The sequence below is a fragment of the Sebastes umbrosus genome, chromosome 13 (genome assembly GCF_015220745.1).
Source record: "Sebastes umbrosus isolate fSebUmb1 chromosome 13, fSebUmb1.pri, whole genome shotgun sequence".
In the NCBI taxonomy this organism is placed as follows: Eukaryota; Metazoa; Chordata; class Actinopteri; order Perciformes; family Sebastidae; genus Sebastes; species Sebastes umbrosus.
In genome coordinates, this window is record NC_051281.1 from 19,133,373 (window position 1) to 19,148,956 (window position 15,584).

At 42.7% G+C, this 15,584-nt stretch overlaps 1 protein-coding gene and 1 long non-coding RNA gene across 2 annotated transcripts in view; one reads left to right on the forward strand and one right to left on the reverse strand.

The window, feature by feature from the left end:
* The window catches only part of LOC119500339 (transmembrane protein FAM155A), a 93,579-nt gene extending 89,394 nt beyond the window's left edge, over positions 1–4,185 (reverse strand). The window contains exon 1 of the mRNA XM_037790034.1: positions 2,506–4,185. Coding sequence (XP_037645962.1) covers positions 2,506–3,264 — 759 coding nt within the window. The 5' untranslated portion in view covers positions 3,265–4,185. The remainder of the gene's footprint in view (positions 1–2,505) is intronic.
* Positions 4,186–5,082: 897 nt separating this feature from the next.
* LOC119500340 lies at positions 5,083–11,174 on the forward strand. The gene is made up of 3 exons (XR_005209608.1): positions 5,083–5,406; positions 9,071–9,183; positions 9,223–11,174. It is a non-coding gene; the product is annotated as an uncharacterized LOC119500340 (long non-coding RNA).
* The last annotated feature ends 4,410 nt before the right edge of the window (positions 11,175–15,584 follow it).

Consider the following 15,584-nt stretch of genomic DNA (forward strand, 5'->3'; position numbering starts at 1 on the left):
GATTATGTGTGCAGTATGTGTGTGTGTTTATACGCGTTGATACTGTCGCCTCTTTGTGACACTTTCCAATCTCCAACGTAAAGTTATTACATTCACCTCTGAATCTTACCTCACATTTTCCACTGTACCTTCTCCTTTCCTCTCATCTCCCTGCTTATCTGTTCTTCCATCCTCTAAACTTATACAACATTGACAACACACACCTACAGCAAACACAAACACCACGTGGTGTTACAGTTTCAATTCATTTAAAAAACTGTTTGAAAAGGAGCCTTGAGCAGTTGTTGTAAAGTGTGGATGAAGAAGTGGAAGAGGTCTGAGATGAGAGAAACAAGAGCGATAAGAGTGAATAGCAATAAGTATTGTTTCAAGCTGTGTTTAATGTCTTTTTATTGTCCGGCAGAGTGGTTTCTTCAAGGAGCGGCGGTTTGTGATGCAGGCCCGGGGTGCTGTGCTTTCACAAAGGTCACACGAACACTGGAGCAGATTAGCAATTCAGATTGGGCTAAAGGGGCTAAAAGGCTGCTGTAGCCCTGCCTGAGTCTGATTACATTAGCAAAGAGTAGGAGTGCAAATGCACACTAGTGATTAGATGGCATGAGAAGGAAGCAGCTATAAGATATTATAGGAAATATGCACATCCATACAGCACATATGCATGCAAACACTCTCTGACAAACAGGTCTAACAATAAGCTATGACTCACAATAAACAAACATATAAACAGCACATGATTCCATTGTGAAGCTTTATCCTCAGTGTATCCTCCCACTAACTGGCCCTCCTCACACACACATGGATTATCAGCACTCACAGCCCATCTGCCCTTGTACAACATCCATCTTTTAGAAATGGGTTTGGGTTGCAGGATCATTGCAGTTTTGAGCGAAGATCTCCTGCTTTCCAAGGTTCATTCCCTGACCTGTGTTTATGTGGTGGTGGTGGTGGTGGTGGTGATGATGCTGCAGCTCTCCTGGCTTCGGACACGTTTTATAACAACTGTCATTATAATTCCTTAATGTTCAGGACAAGGATGGTTATGCTACAGTGCGTCAAACACAAATACACAGTACAGCATTGGTAAAAAGTTCATCCGCTAAGTATGGATAAAGCTATACTGTAGATACAGTAGAATGGAAGTACTGTATCTATACCAGAGGCAGTACAAGCCAGACTAGCATCATAAATCTCTTTTGCCCTTGTCGAGCCATACTCCCACATCCCTACTGTCATTAACCATATTCATACCATATTCAGGTGTGTGCAGCCAAACATGAATGATTTTAGATAATCAGGTATGGGTAGGTGTGGGATAGACGCAGTGTAGTTGTCCGCTTTGTTCAAGACCTGAGGTTGGTCAAATAAAGTTAACTCTAAAACCGTCACTGCCAGACTAATTAAAACAAAATGATTCATATCATTTGTACAAAGCTAAAGAAACAAGCAAGTTCTCCTGAAAGGCCTTTTGCTGCATGGGGCCTTGTTTCAGCACCATGGACAGCGAGCTCAGGAGTAATCACAGCAGCTGTCTGAGGGACAAAAAGGAAGCCTCTGCAACAGTCTAGTGCACAACAAATGAACCAGATTGAAGTGTGATTTCACCAATGTATCCCCACCATGTTACTATTTACAGGGGGGGGGGGGTTCTGAGTGGGGCCTTGATGCCTAAAGTAACAATGTTTGTCTGCGTGTGTAGACAGCCTTGCTCCATAGCCTGAGATATGTGCTGTCATGTTATTGAAACAACCAGCAAACTGCAGGACAATACAAAGCCTGGATTAGGTGCAGGAATCACTGGCGTGCTATTAACGATATTGCAATGAGCACCACTCAACAGCCCCTCATTTCACAGAGCTACTGGTGCAAGCCTGCATGGCTCCAAATGCTCCAAACGTCACTTCCACAGTTCACACTCCACAAAGTAGTCCATGTTTAAAAACAGAAAGAGATGATGGAGGACTGTAGGAGTCTACTGACCTGTCCTCTATAATAGTCCTCCATGCCATTGTCATGTGATGCAACTATGTATGTGTATGTGTGTGTGTGTGTGTGTGCAAACCCTGCCTGCTAGGTAGCTTACTGGTTGCATGATCTCCAGAAACTAAATACTGACAGATATGCTCAACGGTTGCCATGGCGACTGTGCACCCACCCCCTTAAATGCACTTGTGCATGCGTGCATGTGTGTGTGTGTGTGTGTGTGTGTGTGTGTGTGTGTGTGTGCGTGTGTGTGCGTGTATGTATGCGTGTGTGTGTGTGTGTGTGTGTGTGTGTTTATGTGTGTGTGTGTGTGTGTGTGTGTGTGTGTGTGTGTATGTGTGTGTTTGTGTGTGTGTGTGTTTGTGTGTGTGTGTGTGTGTGTGTGTGTGCGTGTGTTTATGTGTGTGTGTGTGTGTGTGTGTGTGTGTGTGTGTGTGTGTGTGTGTGTGTGCGTGTGTGTGTGTGTTTGTGTGGGTGCGCGCGCGTGTGTGCGTGTGCGCGCAAACCCGGCCTCCTCAGTCCTACCTTGCATTCCTCCATGCACGTCCTGACAGAGTACGCATCCGTCTCGTATTTGTGAACCAGCAGCTCAAACTCCCGGTAGTTGTCCTCCGCCCGCTGGTCCAGGAGCTGATAAGCGCGCACACACTCGCTGCATCCCAGCAGGTCCACCCCCATGGCCATATCCAGGGTGCAATTGGAAATGTTCGGACTCGTAAACCCGTAAAACAAATCCAAAAGTGAGTAGGAATTACAAAAAGAAAGGTACAAATCGCTCAGATTCACGTAACTAACCAACTGTGTCCCTTTATCCCCTCTTCCTCCTCCTCCTCCTCCTCCTCCACCTCCACCGGAGAGGCCCAGGCACACGGTCTCCGCGTCCGTGAAAGTGAAGCAGTCTTTGGACAGGCTGTCTGGATGGCAGCTGTCCATTCGCCACAGAGGTTTGGTAGAATTCCCTATAAAAATAACATCTTGCTTCCTGGCGAGACGGTCTAGGTCTGATGGTGGTGATGGAGATGTAGGGAGGTGGAGGTGATGGAGGTGGAGGGAGTTTGTGAGCCCCTCGTCCGAGCGCTTGTCTCGGGTTCTGGTCAGCTTGGCCTCGGCGCAGAACCACAAGTGATCAGAGAGCAGGACGGTGATGAAGAGCAGCGAGGCCAGCGACAGGCGCCATCTCTGGGCCCGCTCCGACTCGGTGAACGGCTTCTCGTTCTCTCGGGGTGCGATCCAGTATTTCAAGCCCTCGTCATGCTGCCGACGCATCCAGGCACCCCTGCTCATATTTTAGAGAAAGTGCTGCTGCCCTGGCCGACTCCTGCACCGCGGGGGCTGCTCTGCCACAACAATACTCATTGACTTGGGGGTGGAGGTGGAGGAGACGGACTCCAGGTTGGTTTCCTCGGTAACGGTGATGGGTTGGCCGGTCCAGGGCGCTCCTCTTATCGGTGCTATTCCGATCCAATTAAGCTCCGCGCTGCCGCATCCCGGTTCTCCATGATGACGGCTCACCGGAGGGGAAACGGCGTCCTCTTTGACCGCATGCCCCTCTCTCTTCTCTCCTCTCTCCGACCAGCTGTTGCGAGCCTCTCTCTCGGTGGTGGTGGTGCTGATGCTGCGTTGTGTACTGCCTCTTCTGCGTTGTGCAAGATTCACTTTAAAAGGAGGAGAGCAGCTTCTGATGCACGCACAACCGTCCGGTATACCTGGGAAAACCGGAAAGCCTATAGAATCCTTTTTTCTCCATCCCGTTGGTCCATTATTGTCATCTTGGATGGTGGTTAAGTTGCCGCCATGTTCGTCTTGGAGGAACACTTTTTCGGAGGAGAGCTGGGTCGGTTTGCGTCATCTCCATCGTTGCGATAGCTCCATCGTTGCGCAGTGGCGGAGCAGCTTATTACCTAGATGCACACAAACACACACTCACTGAGAGAGAGACTCATACACGCAGGGAGGGAGGGAGGGATGGAGAGAGAGAGAGAGAGACACATAAAGGTGGTTAAGGGTGTTTAGGCTATCCTCTCTCTGCTCCTCATGAGTGATGCTCTCCAAATATTTTTGGCAAACACACACTTTTGGCGACATCTTGCTTTTGGTGCAGGATAGACGTGAGTCCATTCACAAGAACAACAATGCAGGTAAGACTGATTTTCTTATATATAGCCATTAAAGGTCCTATATTATAAAAAAAGTGAGATTTTCATGTTTTTTTTTTATTTATTATAAAGCAGGCTTAAGTTATATATAAATACTGTGAAAGTATCGAAACGCTCAATCCACAGGGAAATACACACAGACCGTATTCAGAAACTCTGCATTTGAAACAAGCTGTCAGGATTTCTGCCCGTTTGTGATGTCACGAATATACAATATTTAGATAGATAGATGTCACAAATATACAATATTTAGATAGATAGATGTCACGAATATACAATATTTAGATAGATAGATAGATAGATAGATAGATAGATAGATAGATAGATAGATAGATAGTAGCTTTATTAATCCCGAGGGAAATTCAAGTTTCCCGCATCACAGTTCCATAGTGCAAAAACATGTTAGTAAAAAGGCAGCAAAAATGTTAGTAGTACAAAGTACAACAAAATATACCAGTTATAAAAATACAAAGAGATGAAGAAAACTGTTAAAACTGATTATAGTGCAGGGTAACAGCTGTGATACACGACTATTAAAAAAAGTGAATGTAGTGCAGAAGAGATTGTTAAAAATGAGTATAGTGCATATATAAATACTGTGAAAGTATCGAAACGCTCAATCCACAGGGAAATACACACAGACCGTATTCAGAAACTCTGCATTTGAAACAAGCTGTCAGGATTTCTGCCCATTTGTGATGTCACTAATATACAATATTTAGACCCTTGACAGAGTTTTAAACGTAAACATTCTAAATGTGTCCCAGTTTATTTCCTGGTTGCAGTGTATGTGAATGACATCAGCTGACAGGAAGTACACATGGAACCAAGCTGTTGCCTAGCAACGTAATTCTGTTGCAATTCCATCAAAATGCGCTAAAACGGAGCGTTTCAGACAGAGAGGGTAAATACAGGTATATTCAGGCTGACAGTATGAGGAAAATAAAGTTTTTTTTAACATTACAGCATGTAAATATGTTCTAGTAGAAACACAAAATACAAGTATGAACCTGAAAATGAGCATAATATGGGACCTTTAAAATCCATTGATCCAGCTCATTTCATACACACAATGCAGGCTGTAAATCCTCAAATTATACATTGGTTTTTTTCTTACCCAGAGGAGAAATGAAAGGAAATGAAGGCTTTTGCTACTGAAACTATAGTCAGGCTCCACTCTCTGAACAAATGGAAAGCAGCTGAACAAGCAAAGTCTGAGCTTTAACAATATACCTGTTCCTGCAAGTGGGTCCCATCTCCATCTTATCAGGTGTGCTGTGTTTGGTCAGTGGGTTTAAAACAAACAACATGATTTACAGTACAATATGGCCCTATATGTAATGTCCCTGTGTGTGTGTGTGTGCGTGTGTGTGTGTGTGTGTGTGCGTGTGTGTGTGTGTGTGTGTGTGTGCGTGCGTGTGTGTGTGTGTGTGTGTGTGTGTGTGTGTGTGTCCCAGAGAGAGGAAGAAGGGGGAGGGAGAGATAGGTGGTAGTTGCTCTTAGGGTGCTGAAAGTAAATTACAGTATTTATCCTGGTCCTTAGAGCTACTAATCATTGTCAGTGTGCATGGCCTGGAGTGCTACCCAAAGAGAGTGTTGCTTAATGTTAATGGGCTGTATATTGGGGATAAGACAAGAGATGATTACCTGATTAATTCGTGCTTCAGGCAGGGCGGGAGGCAGATTATTCTACGATTTGTTGTTGAGGGGGTAAAAGTGATCATCTAACTCCAATCCAATTAGTTTTAGTGCGACCGGTGTCCCTCTGTCCAAAAAAAATAATAGTTATGATGCAATATATTGGATAGCGCAGGGAATTAAATTATTTTATATTGTGTGAAATTCTTCTATGGGACAGCTAAGGTGACCACGTGTCCCACTTTTACGAGGGACTGCACTGCACAGCATTTTTATCCCAGTATTTATTGTCCCACATATTGAGATAATGTCCCACATTTTCATTGGCTCCAGTTTTCAAGAGTCAAACCACTCCAGGAAAAGACACTGGCTTTTATCCAATGGCTGTCATCACAGGGCTGTGTTTGCTGTCAATCAAACTGCGCACACCTGTGTCAAGTGCAGGTTGACCTTTCACCGTCTTTTGCGAGTCACCGCAAAGTCACAAACCATGCAGATTTAGGCCGATTCATATGATGGAGACTAACACAATGAAAAAAGAGATGTGCCAATCAAGGGCAAAGCATAGAGATGTTACGAGGTAAAGGGGCAGAATAGAAATGTTTGTCTCTTTAAGTTAGACATTATCACAAAATTGTAAACTACCTCTCAGCCTTGGTAACGTGTCCCACATTGTCCCACATTTGATTTGTTGAGACTCGGTCACCCTAGGGAGTGGCACTGAATTTCAGCACCATGGACAGGTCATCACGTACTGCTGTATGTGTGGAAGCAGTTTCCTGTCACAGGCTCGTAAAACTGCCCTCAAACACAACAAAAAAAAGGTGTTTTCTCCCTCTTGTTGTGCTGTTGGTGGCATTGCACCCTCCGTTGAGTGTACTCCAGAGCTATCTTAAAAAAAAAAACTCAGAAAGCCAGTCCATTTCTGTTCTGTCCTGAGCGTAGGGAACAAGTCATGTCACTAACGTAATTTGCTGATTCATCACCAAATGTCAACGGGTGCTTGCACAAGGAGATTCAATTTGCTTGATATTTTTGAACCCCTCGTTCTCTGATTCACCTCTGACTGAAAATCCACCATGCAGGGACGGAATGTTTTGGTAGGAACATTAACTGAAATCTGAAACCGCCGGATGGTGTTATGGCAAACATCTGTTGTGTCATTTCTAAGGGTGCTCGAATGCTCACCATTCATCAGTCATTGCTCTCAGATATTATGTCACTGCAGGATGCTGTGATCATGCCTCGCGGGGATGGATGTCCTACTTCGGCTGCTGGGATTGTCTAGTCTGCCTTTAACTGTAGTTGCTCAATTTCATGCTCTGTCTTTGACCCTATATGTGTGTGTTTATGCACATGTGCCTGCCTCCCCCTGCAATGTTGGTAGACATATGGATATAGGAACCTTGCCAGGAGTTTCATAAAACCATTTTCTGCAATTTGATTGGTTTGAGCTGAACACCTGACTTTTGTCAGCTCCTGAGAGGCGGCCAATCAACAACATACGGAGTGTGTGTCTGGCACAGCGGAGAGTTGTCAGTTTCACACCACTCCCAACACTTTCCTTACCTGTGTGTGTGTGTGGGGGGGGGGGGGGGGGGGTGGAGGGTGTAAAGGAGACAGAAGTAGCGTGAGGGGAGCAGAGAGACAAAGACATGGGAGAGAGAGTGGAAGAGTCTGTGAGATGAATGCAGATTGCTGTCCCTTGAATCTGGAGCTTTCACAGTAACAGTAAGCGCTGGCAGACATGACTCATCCACTATCCATGCTGGGGAACGTGTGTGTCCTCTCTGAAACAACTGCACATACATGTGGAGAATTGATCGTATTATCTCATTGTACGGATACAGTAGCTCTTGCTAAATCAAAGGTATAATTTGCACAGTTACCTCTTTTTCTGTTCAAGTATTTAGGAAATCAAAAAGAGATAAAATATCAATGTGTTTTTCATATTTCAATATCAAACCCTCTGTTATATCTATTTTTACATCATTGCTCTGTCTGGCTTGTCAAAGCTCAACCGTCTATTTATAAAATGTCTATTTAAAAGTCTTTTATAAACAAATCGAAAATAGCCAAGTGGAGGGTTTGTTGCCTTTTTCTCTGCTCTGTTTGAAGCTTTTTAAGTCACGCTGATGGCAGCGGCTCAGTCCGCGGGGTGCTGAATCCACACCAAATTGCCGTGGGGACTTCGCTTGGGAACCGGATGGTTGCAGGTTCAAGTCTGCATATGGATACGGAGCGTGGCCTTGTCGCTGGAGAGGTGCCAGTTTGCCTCCTGGGCCTGCTGAGGTGCCCCTTGAGCAAGGCACCGAACCCCTAATCTCCATAAACAGATTCTGCATTCACACGTAGGCAACGGCACAAGATTTTGGTATCGAAAGCGTTCTGGTTTCCGTTTGTGGTCCGAGTAGAATTGATCAATCATGTTCGGTTGAAACAGTCCATGTGGAGAGCATGGCCAAAATGCAATCTGGGAACCCACCGGCTATCGTCTGACAATGATTTAGCTTTTCATTGGTTTTAAATTAGCTTGTAAACTAGCTACTTGTTAAACAATCTGGTCGTAGACGTCATCTCTCAACTTCAACTGGGGGCGGCTGTGGCTCAGAGGTAGAGCAGGTCGTCCACTAATCGAAATGTCAGCAGTTTGATCCCCGGCTCCTCCAGTCACATGTCGATGTGTCCTTGAGCATGACACGTAACCCCAAATTGCTCCCGAAGGCTCTCCCATCAGTATGTGGATGAGTATCTAGATTAGATCCTGATGGGCAGGTTGGCACCTTGCATGGCAGCCTCTGCAATCAGTGTATGAATGTGTGTGTGAATGGGTGAATGCTGACATGTAGCGTAAAGCGCTTTGAGTGGTTGGAAGACTAGAAAAGTGCTTTATAAATGCGAGTCCATTTACCATTTACCAGAACTCCAGTCTCGCGTTTCAAGTTGCTAATCGGAATGTAAACAATGAGCAGCGCATGGAAGAGGAAGTCTTGGCCCGGATTTCCGCTGGCTACACTGGATGTAGATGTAAAAATGTAATTTCAATAATTGATCAATTAAGTATGTCTTCTTCTTCTTCTTCTTCTTCCTCTTCTTCTTCTTCTTCTTCTTCTTCTTCTTCTTCTTCTGATCCAATTCAAACTATAAAACGTAACCACATTCTGTATTGTTTTTCTTGGGGCATACAGCAAGTTTGAGGCTTGAACCCAATCTTTCATGAATACTTTAAGTTTTAGCAAGATCTTTTTTTTGTACCCTGATGTTCACTGTCTCATCATTGCAATGTGTTTCCCCAGCCATTGACATTCCTGATGGACGGAGACAGGCAGGAGGACAGAGGTGGTTGCTAGACAGGACCTAACGACAATCAGAGGAGGAGAGGGAAAACGGGGTGAAAGAAAAGAGACAGGTGACATCAGCCAACTTGTCACTATATCTCTCTTTACAGATGCATGCTCTTTATTCTTTCTCGCGTCTTCTGTATTTTCCTCCTTTTTAATGGCCTGTCAGCATTTTGTTCCTCTTTCTTACTGCCACCATCTCTCTCCGTCCTTCTCTTCATTCTTCTCCCACTCAGCTGACATGACTCTTCCTTAAGCTCTCGTTCTCCATCGCCCTGTCTTCCTCTGTCTCTCAGTCTCACGCTCTTTCTGTGCTTTCGTCTGTCTGACGTCAGAGAGGAGTAGGAGACAGGCTCGGCCTCTCTGATTGGTCAGAGGAGACAACACCCTCAGCCCTGGTTTACCGTCCTGAGTGGATGATATGAATTGACAAGAGATATATGATTTAAGGTTAGTGCCTTATCCCGCTCAAGAGCAAGTGTATGCACCTGCAAAGATATGTTTGTGTTCATATGTGTTTGCATACATGCTTGTGTTTGTGTTAATGTCTATTTTGTATTCTGCTGCTCTGAGTGTGTGCCACTGTGTTAATATAATTATTATTTGTATGCAAAAGTGTCTTAGTTTAACAAAAAAATATATTAACTCAAGGTCAACTAGCCCTACCAGCAAAGTGAGTTCGCTCAGTCGCCATCACGTTGCGTAAGTATGGAACTTTAGTCATGTGATAGTCATTTATGTAATATTAATATAATAGTTATTGTATATTAAAATACCATTATACTGCATTATTTTTGCAAGTTTTAGCTCTTGCTTGTGTAATCTACATATACTGTCACTGCTGACAATACTGCATAGTTTTATATTTTTCAATGCATTCGAATTTCCATTTATTAATTTATGGTATGAAAATGGATTAAAATATCCATTAGTCATAACTTCACGTCTCTTTTTATATTTTGTATTTTATTGAGTTTATTAAATATAATGTTTGTTGACATTCCTAATATCAATAGTAAAACATCTGGGGGGGGGGGGGATTTTGGGTCCCATCTTGATGATGACGTGGCGAAACATTTTATTGAATGCAAAGAAAATTACATTACGTTCTAATAAATCCTATGAGACCCAATATAAGATTATTCACAGAGTACATGTAACCCCAGCAATCCGATCTAAATATGACCCTATATGCTCTCCATTATGTCCAAAATGTAAAAATAGCTGTGGCTCATATAATCATCTTGTGTGCCCTAAAAATTGTAACTCTTTGGCTGTCAGTCCAAAGCGAGATTAAGAAAGTATTTAGGAAAGATATACCTCTAAACCCACATATTTCTGTACTGGGATTAGACTCTAATTATGAACGTAAGTACAGGTACAGTATTACAAAAATGGTTGGACAAAGAAACCCCTGATATTGTAGCATGGTATGTAAACCTTATGTCTATTTTGCCATTGAAGAGATTATCAAGTGTGTTAAGAGGTACTCTTGATGTGTTTGTAAGTGACTGGTCCCCAATAGTAATATACTGTACCTGGAAGACTAATAAGTATGGGCGTAACAAATATAACAGTATGAGTATGTGCAATTGTTCAATTTATCGGGTTGTGACTTGCTGATGCTCAAATTTTATTCTTATTTTTATTTAATTTCTTTGTTGTGTTTTTTTTTTCTGTGAGTGTGTGTATCTGGGTGTGTTTTTGTTTTGTGGTTTTCGGTATGTCTTGTCTCAATTGTAGGTCTCACTTTATTATGTTGAAAAGAAAAACATTGAAAGAGAATTTATTAAATAGTTTGCACTGCACTGTCTCACAACTATAATATAACTCTGACAAAAACAAATGCATAGTTGTTGTTCACTGTGATGGATTACACAACCAAAGAAAGTCCAACAATTGATTCCAACCATACAGAAATGAATGGAAACCAATGGCTGCCTGGAAGGTCAAAAAAACATATTTCATGTAAAATTTCATGTAACAACGCTTCAGCATGGTCAGTAGTGATGTAAATTATACATGATTTACCATAATTGGAATTAAATATGCAGACTCACTGGTATGGTCCTCGCATGTATATGTGATGAAACAAATGTACACTGTTTCATTTGGTCCCTGGAACGGAGGGGGGATTAGGCCGATGATGGAGATACCATCATGCAGTTCAACCCACTACCCAACCCAGCGCTGCCACTGCTCCACCTCAGGGTTTTACTCTCCTGATCGATTGGCTCACCGCATTCCTATTCCAGGAATCCCTCAGCGGCTTATCAACACAGCTCACTTTCCCAAGGACACTGCCTATTCCCATATCCATGATCCTGGATTCCTGGCCTATATTCCCACAGTGCAACCTGGATCTCTGCATTCACCCAGCCACCAGCTTCAAAAGAAATGCGCTTGTCAGGGAAGGCAGCTTTTACCCTGGCAGGGAATGCAGAATACAAATACAGAGCAGAGACTTGTTTGTGCTAGAATAAAATCTACTGATGTCAAGGCACTTGGATTATTATGTGTATTATTAGCATTGTTTGACGAGTAACTAAAACAGTTTATGCGTTTTTTTGCGCCTTTTACCCTTTTATTCTTGTGGTCTGATTTTAAATTCTTTAAAAAACAAAATATTTGAAATATTCTGGTGTTATCACTATCACAACAGTCCTATGAAACACTGTTAAATATGTGCACGACATGATTAAATGTATTTGTGTGTGATAGGATGTGTTTGTCTTCATCCTCTCTTACCCTGATGTTACATCACTGATGGCCTAAGACTGTATCCTGATGCACTCACAGTTTCTTGCTCTCTCTCTCTCTCTTTTATCTCGTCTTTGTACCGTTCCAACAGCGTAATAGTTTTTTAAGACTTTGGGTGTTTAAGCAGCAAGTAAGATGCTTTTTTAAGATTTGTAATGTGAAATTATCTTAAACTTTTGACAAAAAATGCCCTCCTATGATTATGATGGTTATAAAGAGTTGATGAGGAATATGGCATTATTCTATTGTGTCCTCATAGTGTTTGATTTTGGTGTGCAGGTAATGTTTAGTCATGCTAGCGGCATGGCTACACATTATACGGAAGCGCAATGCATTCACATGAGAAAACATATTTGAGATAGATAGAGCAGATTTTTTTTTCCCATGAAAAAATATCTCAGAATTCTGAGATAATAAACTCATTAATTCAGAAAAACAGGGCAAATTTGTTTTTTTTTCTTCTCAAGTGAATCGATCTAGGGATGGCAATGTCCGTCTGTTGATCGGTCAGTCGCTCAGACTGAAATATCTCAACAACTATCAGATGGATTGTCATGACATTTTGTACAGACATTCGTGGTTCCCAGGTGATGAATCCTAGTGACTTTGGTGATCATCTGACTTTCTGAGAGGTCAAAGGTCGCCGGGAAAATACAGGAAGTAAACATCTCATACTATTTTGCTGAGCTAGCTGGCTGTTGCCGAAGGTGAGAAGATTAATGAATATTAACATGTTGTTTAAGGATTATTTAGCACAATACAGCAATTTGTTGGTTCAGTGTTATCTGACGTATTTATAAATCCACATTTTGTGTAATTGTTGAGTCTAGGATTGCCGATGCGAGTGGATCAAAAACATGACGTGCGCTACTGGAGCTCGGTGTGCATGAGCCAGGTAGGAAACTTATGATTATTTCTGAGTTCATGTTTTGTATTTTTATTTGTCAAATGTGTAATGATTTTAAAGGGCGGTGTTGTGAATGTTTTTTCTGTTTTCTCCTTATCTAGAGGGGCCACTGCTGTACTTTTGTGTGATGTAACTACCGTATTTTGTGCCAGATACCTGCCGTATTTGTGCCGTGTTGATACTGAACCAGTACAAGATTAACTTTAATTTAAACAATACCTGTCTGTTTTGGTAAACTGAAAACCATTGCTTCTGTGGAAGCCAAATTCTTATTTACCTTTATTTTAAAGACTACATAAAAATTGGAAGACAATAAAGATCCACATGTCGAAGTGTTCTTGATCAAGATACTTAAGATACCCAAATTGCTCCCAGCCTCGGCCATCAGTGTATGAATGTGTGTGTGAATGGGTGAATGCTGACATGTAGTGTTAAGCATCACAGTGCCAGCATGGCTGTAGAAATAAAATTAGATTTAAAGTGACTTTAAGGAAAGTGATTGTGATTTTATTTGCTACAACATGTTAAATCAAACCAGAGATATGAATACATTTCTCTCTGAGGAGATCCTGAATTCAAGGAGTGTCTTGATCAGCACCAAAACCATGGCTCTGCTTCCTCCAGATGGAAGGAGCGGGCCCCTGTAACATCAGCTTTAGCCCGAGTGTAAACAGCAGAAGGCAGGATTTACAGGGACTCCAGGGCTGAGACTGAGGCTCCACACTCCAGCAGAGAGAGCCCAAAGGGTTTTTGTCACCAAGCATCCCTGCTGTCAACACCAACCTGAGCTGAACCTACAGTACCTCCCCCGTCTGTCTCTCGATCCTCTTCTCCCAGTCTCTATCTTTACATTAAATTCGACTGACTTAAAAATAGAGATCAAACCGATTTGAAGTAGCTGTTCTTGTGCACAGAGCTGTTGGCATCAACTTAGTATTCCTCATGTGATTTGAGCTTACATAAAAATTTCATATGCTGAATGTAATGGGACAACGGATAGAAGACCTTGGATGAACCATTTATTAATGCAAAGCATGGTAAGGGCTCAGTGTGTTAGCACGGAAAATGAGCCTGGCGTTTCTAAATGCATTTACCTCTCACTAATCTGTGCTGTCAGAGAAAAGCACCTCCTGATGAAAGGGATGTGTCTGCCCCTGGATCCAACAGGAAAGTGGGGGGGAGAAAAAAAATGCATATGGAAGCCTTTGAAGAACTGGGAGTGAAGTCAAATCCCGGCTAACATGGAACCTGAGCAACATCCAGCGCAAGAGATCCAGTCACCTCTCATCCTGTAGGAGTGATGTGTTCACAGGAATAATTTTAATAGCTACTACCCAGATTGTGCCTGTGATGGGGCTGGAGAAAGGCCAGGGTAGCTCTGCTCCAATCCCCCCGCTTCATCTCTCCTCCCCTCCTCTCTTCCGCTTGGAGTGTCATGCTGAACATCACCAAGCAGTCCCTGCCGCCGTGTTACAACACAGCTCACAGGGCTAATCGCACTGGTCCATAATGTCTTCTCTTCAATCTCTGTCTCACTCATGTCATCACTGTCTTACTGCGTAATTGCAGAAATTATCTGCAGTGGAAATTGCTTAGATCAGATACAATATATCAGCAAAAGTGACTTATTTTATAATGAATGTGCTATTGCTGCTTTTTTGGCAGCCTTGTTGCGTTTCATTTGGTGTTTGATCAGCTTTGTTTTCATTTTTAGCCATACCAGCGCAGCCTGTCTGTATGCTGTCAGTCAAACACTTTGGTCCAGACTGAAATATCTTAACAATTCAATGGAAATTTTGTACAGACACATTCATTGTACCCAGAGGATGAATCCTAATGACTTTGGTGTTGACTTCTCCTCCAGCGCCACAGGCAGAATTTATGGTTTTGAGTGAAATGTCTCCACAACTATTGAACAGATTGCCATGAAATTTAGTACATGCACATTCATGTTCCCCACAGAATTGATTGTCTTTGGTGAACCCCTGACCTTTCATCTAGCGCCATCATCATGCCAACATTTTAAACTTAGCAAGGCTAATAACATGCCCATCAGCCTCAGCTGTTCTTAGTGCTAACTAGCAAATGTTAGCATGCTACCTTTCTAAACTAAGATGGTGAATATGGTACACCATTATACCATAGACTGGATATAAGAAGTGGACGTAGTCACCGTGACGTCAACCACTGGTTTGTGCACTACAGTTTTGAAGCCTCGAGTTCGGCATTTTGATTGTGGCCATCTTGGTTTTTTGCAACCAGAAGTGACACGAGAGGGTGGAGTACAACTGAACGCTAAATAAGACATTTTTAGGCGAATTTTGGTCTATTTTACTCTAAATGGGACCATAATTTACTAAATGAACATCATGCTGTATTGAAGAAGACATGAAACTAGCGACTGAAACTATAAACTCATGTTTACAATGTTTACTGAGGTAATAAATCAAGCGAGGAGTAGGCTCATTTTCTCATAGACTTCTATACAATCTGACTTCTTTAGCAACCAGAGGAGTCGCCCCCTGCTGGCTGTTAGAGAGAATGCAAGTTTAAGGCACTTCTGCATTGGCTTCACTTTTCAGAGCTGGAGGTTACCGCCTGCATTATACCCTCACAGAGCTGCTATTGGCCTGTAGACTCTAATCTTGCTATCATGTAGCTTAGTGCCTCATGTAACACTCTTTTTGTGGCTTTCTTGTTTGCAAATAAAGCTGAGGTTCAATTGCTATCTAATCTAGTATGCAAGGTGATGGTGTTCTGTGTGTGAGCCGGGGCCCATGTGGCACTGTGCTGTACTCGGCC